The following is a 6,010-nucleotide window of genomic DNA, read 5'->3' on the forward strand; positions in this document are numbered from 1 at the left end:
GACGGCGCGTCCGTCGTCGTCATCGTCGCCGGTAGGCTGGGCGCTCTGCCTCGAGAGCGGCGAAGGTCGCTTGGCCGCCGCAGCGGCCGCAGTGTTCGCAGCCAGGCCGCGGCCGCCGCTGCCGCCGGCCGAGATGGTCGAAGAGGTCGACTCGTTGCGACCGTGCTGCGCCGCGCCGGTCGACTTGGCGCTGATGTCGCTTCCCGAAGCCGCATGCCGGCCCGAACGGTCGGACGCCAGGCTGCTCTGACTGTTGGACCGCGGAGGGGCGCCTCGAAGGTGAGCAAGGCCAGCTTGCGCAGAGTTTGACTGGAGGGCCACGGCGGGTCGCGCGTTGCCACTGGGCGCGGTGGCTCCAGCGTGGGGCGACGCCGACGTCGACAGGCCGCGCTTGCGCTCGGGCGCGTGGATTGGCGAGGACGGCAGGCCAGCATCGCGCGCCGATCCAACCGAGTTGGTGCTCGTGGTGCGGCCGCGCGGAGGTCCGCCGCCGGCACTGCCCGTCGAGCCAAACGTCATTGATCCGGCACCGGACGGCGGCAGCTGACCAAACTGGATCGAGTTGGGGGGTGCGCCGGCATCCGAGTTTCCTCGCTGCTGTGGCGTCCTGCGGTACGGGTGGAAGCCGCCCGACGACGAGATGGAAGACGAGGTCGAATGCGAGGGGACGTGCTGGCCGCTAGGGATGCCGCCCGCGCCGCCGCCATGGGCCGGACTCGTGACCGAGTTGCCCGAGTACGCTCGCATCTGCATCTGCTGCGGGCCGCCCGCGAACGCCACACCGGGGTATGCCTGAGGCGAGGGATGCGGCTGCTGCTGCTGCTGCTGCTGCTGCTGCTGTCGGAACGTGTCGTTGTAGGTGATGTGGGGAGGCCTCTGCGGCACAGACGAGGTGCGCCGTCGGTGGTCCGACGTCGCCGAAATCTCGCTCGAGGCGGCCTGCTGGTGGTAGAACTGCTGCGCCTGCGCCTGCAGCATCTGCTGGTACTGGGCCCACGCAAACTGGTTCTGCTGCGGCGGCATCTGGGCAAAGTAGCCCGGAGTCGACTGCCCAAAGGGCTGCTGCTGGAACTGCGGGGGGCCACGGACAGAGGGCAAGAGGGAAGACGAGGTTCAGGAAGCCGCTCCCAGGCGACGGGTGCCGGTCGGCGGCGCCCCACTTACCTGATTGCCAAACATGGGCCAGCTGGGTGCCTGCGAATGCAGCGCGGGTCCTTGGGGTCGCTGGTCGCTGGACGCCTGTGGAAAGCGCAGAGCGCCGTTCGGGCCTGATGGCTGGGGCGGAGCGGCGTTCTCCTGGAGCGGTGACCCGACAGGCGAAGCTGTTCGAAGCGGAGCCTGCGCAAACGTCTTGGGACCGCCGCGCGCCTGACTCTTGTTTTCTGTTGACCGAGGCGGCTGATCGGATCGGGAAGCGGGTCTGGCGGTGTCGGATGAGGCTCGCCCCTTGGCCGCAGCAGCGGCCGACGTCTCTTCGTCGAATAACGTGGTGGATGCAGGTGGCGACCAGTTGAGGCTTAGGGATAGGGCCATTGGGATCTAATACGGAGGAAGGGCGGTGCCAAAATGACACGTCAGCCAGTCTGCACCGGCGGCGAGGCTCGGCGGCGCTTGACGGGTGTACGCCGCCAACCAAAGGAGCAAAAGACCCACCCTGTTCTAAGGTCTGCAATTAGCGCTGTGCGCGGGTGCCGAGCGCCGCTGAGCTTTGCGTAGGCTATGCTCGGGTACCGCACAGGGTATCACGGGGCTGCTGCTTCTGGCCGCACTGGAGTTGCGCCAACGCTCAGGGCCAGGTGGTCGTCGTACAATTTTTCGGTGACTCAGATAAGCAGGAGAGACCGCAGCGAGAGCTTGAAGAAGGTATTCTGGCGAGCCGGCAAGGTCCTGGAGGACGGCAGAAGGTCGCTTGGGTCTTTGAACGAGATAAAAGCGACAGAGAGCGTCGGATCGCTGGCGCAAAGGTGGGAGCGGGCTTGATCTGGGCCTAGCACTTGCTGTGGCTGCGCGTTGCTTTGCAAACGATCAGGAGCGAGTGACGAGCCAGGGCGATTGCTTCAAAGCGATAAGACCCTCGACTGTTTGCCGCCGTGGAAGAGAGGGGGGCGGGTGGCGGAAGGTCTGATATCGTCGCACGGATGCGGAGTTGAGCTGGCCTACCAAGAGCAAGTCGGACGCAGGCGAGCGATGTGGCTGTTGACGAGGGCGAAGTAACGACGTCGACGTCCTGGGCGTTGCGAACGGTCGGGTCGTGATGCGGAAACGGTTGTGGAAACCGGCGACGAGGACGACCGACGACGATAGTGTTACCCACAGCAGGACAGGGGGGGAGAGGTCGACCAGGCGGGTGAGGAGAGACGAGACGCCGGCGGAGAGGGAAGGGACACGGGCAAGGGAGGGCGGAGGGCGGAGGGATGGTGATGATGGTGGGGACTGAGGGGTTTGTGCGAGGTGGATTGGCACACAGATGCTCGGGCAAGTGTCGCGGAGACGCTGGCCGGCAAGGGTTGGACGAGGTTGGACGAGGGAGGTGGGGAGAAGGGAGAGAGGCAAGGCAGTTCGAAGGCCACAGGGCCGGGCAGACAGGCGGTCGGGCGGGCGGGCGGACGGGCGGGCGGTCGGACGGCCGAGCGGGTTGGGGAGCAGCGTCCAGGCAGACCGAGGGGCAGGCCAGAGGCAGGGCGAAAGCGCCAACCAGCCTACTGCAACGCAGCTGCTTAGCTTCAAGTTGAGCGGCGGCGTGGGCGGCGGCAACGGCGGCGGCGAGAGGTCAGGCCAGGCCAGGCCAGGGTGTGCGATGGAAGGCGGGCGGACAGGCAGACCAGCAAGACAGGGCAGGCGAGGCAGGCGAGGCGGGGTTCCGAAGGTGTTGGGCGAGGACGAGAGAGCGAGAGAGAGAGAGAGTGCAGCGGAGGACGAGGAGGGGGCGAGGGAAAGAAGAGAGGAGAGGGAGGCAGAAACGGGGGCACACGGGCAGGGAGAGGACACAGGCGCTGGGCTACAGGTAGGCCGCTAGGCGTACGACCCGCCCAGCCCGGCCTAGCCCTGCCAGCCAAAACCACACGCATGGCGGGCAAGGGGCGGCCAGACCAAGCGAGGCCGCAGAGGGAACACAGGCCAAACGCCCCCTGCCTGCCTGCTCTCTCTCTGGGCGGCCCGGGCCGCGATGCAGCCCAGCGTTCAGCCAGCGGAACGGGCTGACCTGGCCGGCCTTGGCCCCGCGGGTGTGCGTGCGCACGACGGCCGGACCTCGGCTGGCTGGAGCCAAGTTTGGCCCGATGGAGGCGCGATGCCTGCCATCGGGCTCATCGAGGCGGTCATCGGCGACCAGTCTGGCTGCAGCGCTTGTCGCCGACCCCACCCTGCTTGCTTACAGTCAGTACTCCTCCAACCCGTGAGCTCACGAGATGGGTACAGGATGCAGGCTAGGGTAGCGCTCGCGACCAAGCGCGGGTAATCGTCACCGAGGGAAGGACCAGGCGGCAGCGTTCCCCAACGACAATCGCGAGCGCTCTATCTCAAAATAGGCACAGGCAGCGGTCATCGAACGCGCTCGGGAAACCCTGGCGTGCTAGTTTGTGTAGGTGTAGGTCCGGTAGCTCGCGTCGGCAACGGCTCCCGCTGGACGGTGCCGCAGCAGGCGCAAGGTGTGCGCCAACAGGCAGCTATCGTGCGTATTGCACGCGGCGGCGAGTCGTGATAGGAGCACAGTAGTACGTATGGATACGGCTGCGTCGCTGCTGCTTCGTGGTCGACGCCTCGCTACGTAGGCACATACAGCGAACCATGGCTTGGCGCAGGCCTTCGCAGCTGGTAGTTTGACGCCCAATGCAGCCTTGCCGAAGAGGGCGTCCGGGGGTGGGCAGACGGACAACGCGCCTACAGCTCAGCTCGTAGGTGAGAAGAGGTAGTGGTAGCAACGCCGGCCGCCCCGCCTACTGTAGCCAGGCCAGGCCAGGCCATGCTGTACGTACGTAACCCCCGTGTCCGTACCGTAGTCCGACGCTGTTCGGCCCCGCAATGAGAAGCTGCGCCCTGACGGTGCCAGTTCGACTGCCTACGAGCACTCAGGCCTGGCTGGAACCTGCTCGCCCTGCCTCTCGGCCTCACGCACGGCTGGACCTACGGCGACTTCTTGCTCGCTCCGGGCCGCCCAACACGTTGCACGAGCGACGATGAGGTTGGTCGTTGCGATGTCATCGTCCTGCTCCTCTCAGATAGGCTCTTACGCTTGATTCTTGTTCGGGACCAAGCGATCTGAGCGGCCGTACGTCTGTGTCGCTCCGGGCTGCGCAAGCAGACAAGGGCCGGGCACAACGGCTACGTCGCCGATCGCTCTGGTGTGAAACGCGCAACCACGGCGGACCGAGCCCAGAGCAAGTACATCCGTCGACTGAGCCAGCGGTACCGCCGCTCGAGCCGCCGCTCCAGGGATCGGCATTGAAACGGCCACGGACCCGTCAGCCCATGCGTTGTGTTGCCTGCGACGCGAGCAGAGAGACGGCGAGGTGATGACGGGCAGAGCATCGCCCCCCTTCCAAGTCCTGCGCCTTCTACAAGGTCGACGGACGGCTCGTCGACATCTTGGTCAGCTCAGTGCGCATCCTGAGAGAGTGCTCCGCCCCTCTGGACCGTCACACTCAAAGATACGAAGGCGTCGTCGGCGACAGCCTACAGCCCGCCTGCCTGTGACGGCGTGGCAGAGAGTCTGCGCCTTGCGGCCCGGGCTTTGCCGACGGAGCCCGCGGCCGGCCAAAGCGCGAAGTAGGGCGCAGCCCCTGGAAACCGAAACACTGCCCTTGGCTTCCCGATGCAGGCAGATCGAAGCTCTCAAGATCTCGACGGCGCGTCGGAGTTTGCTCGAGGCCTGGCCTCGGTGCCAAGTGGCAGCTTCGACTGCCTCAACCGGCGCTCGTATACCGCCGTGCGTCCAATCTCTTCCGGCTCTGCCTCGGATGTCAGCCCTCACTTGGCCTCGGCCCGCAACCAGCCAAGAGAAGCAAAGCAGTGCCGCCGATGCAGACACGCAACCGCAAGTTGCGCTCGGATTCGGCCCCCCCCCTCGTCATTGTACAGGCGATTTCCCGCCGCTACGGTACCGTACAAAGCATGCACCAGAGATCGAAACGGCGACGCCACGTCGCGAAAGCGGGAGAGGATGCCGGCTACTTGGCATCGCCCGCACCATCGGCCTTGGGTTTGCCGCTGGCCGCCGCATCGTCGCCGGTCTCGGATATCTGGCCTTCCTCCTCGTTGTCGGCCTCGCCCTCCTCGACCTCGGCGACCTTTGCGGGCTTGGCCGCTGCACCATCATCGCCGCCGCCGGCCCCTTCCTTTGGCCCCGCGGCGCCGCCGCTGGCGGGCTCGTCGACGTCCATGTCGCGGCGCGACTCGTCGGCGCCAGAGTCGGCCTCGGGCTGGGGCTTGGGCGGCGTGCCACGCGACTCGGCCTTGGTCGGCGAAGGCGCGCTGTCCTTGGAAGGCGACCGGCTCGGTGCACGGTGGCTCGCCGTCGGCGGCGGCGGCGGCGGCGACTTGACGCCCATCTCGGCGTCCTCGGCCTCGTGGGCGCCGTTGCGCGGCTTCAGAGGCGACGACGGGCGCGCGTCGGGCCGCGGTGGGGCATCCACCGAATCTTCGGATCGGCCGGGCCCGGCGCCGCCGGGGCTGGCGCCGTTCCTGGCCCGCTTGGTCGATTCCTCGAGGGAGCCGGCCGACTCGCCCTCGTCGTAGGGCCGCTTGCCCAACGCGCTCTCGGCGCGCGCACGAGGCGGATAGGGTGCGTCGGAGTCCGATGCCTTGCGCGGGCTCGAACGTCCGCTGGGCGGGCCGTCCCACGCTTGTCCCGACTCGTGTCCTCTCGGCGATGGCTGCTGCGACTCGCGCGGCTGCTGCGGTGCCGAGGGGGCTGGCATCGAGGCCGAGGCCGAAGCAGCGCCGGCCAGGCCCATGAGGGCGTCGGCCGCGCCTTCATCGTAGTCTTCGTCGACGACCCGCGAAGGTCCGCGGG

At 67.4% G+C, this 6,010-nt stretch overlaps 2 protein-coding genes across 2 annotated transcripts in view; both read right to left on the reverse strand.

Annotated features, from left to right (window-relative positions):
- Positions 1-1,533, reverse strand: part of PFL1_05156 (uncharacterized protein) — a gene marked incomplete at both ends in the record, with an annotated part of 3,546 nt that extends 2,013 nt beyond the window's left edge. Inside the window, 2 exons of the mRNA XM_007882686.1 lie at positions 4-1,071; positions 1,165-1,533. Coding sequence (XP_007880877.1) covers positions 4-1,071; positions 1,165-1,533 — 1,437 coding nt within the window. The remainder of the gene's footprint in view (positions 1-3; positions 1,072-1,164) is intronic.
- A 3,632-nt stretch (positions 1,534-5,165) lies between these two features.
- The window catches only part of PFL1_05157 (uncharacterized protein), a gene marked incomplete at both ends in the record, with an annotated part of 4,256 nt that continues 3,411 nt past the window's right edge, over positions 5,166-6,010 (reverse strand). The window contains one exon of the mRNA XM_007882687.1: positions 5,166-5,980. Coding sequence (XP_007880878.1) covers positions 5,166-5,980 — 815 coding nt within the window. The remainder of the gene's footprint in view (positions 5,981-6,010) is intronic.

Source organism: Pseudozyma flocculosa, assembly GCF_000417875.1.
Source record: "Pseudozyma flocculosa PF-1 unplaced genomic scaffold scaffold00018, whole genome shotgun sequence".
Taxonomy (NCBI): Eukaryota; Fungi; Basidiomycota; class Ustilaginomycetes; order Ustilaginales; family Ustilaginaceae; genus Pseudozyma; species Pseudozyma flocculosa.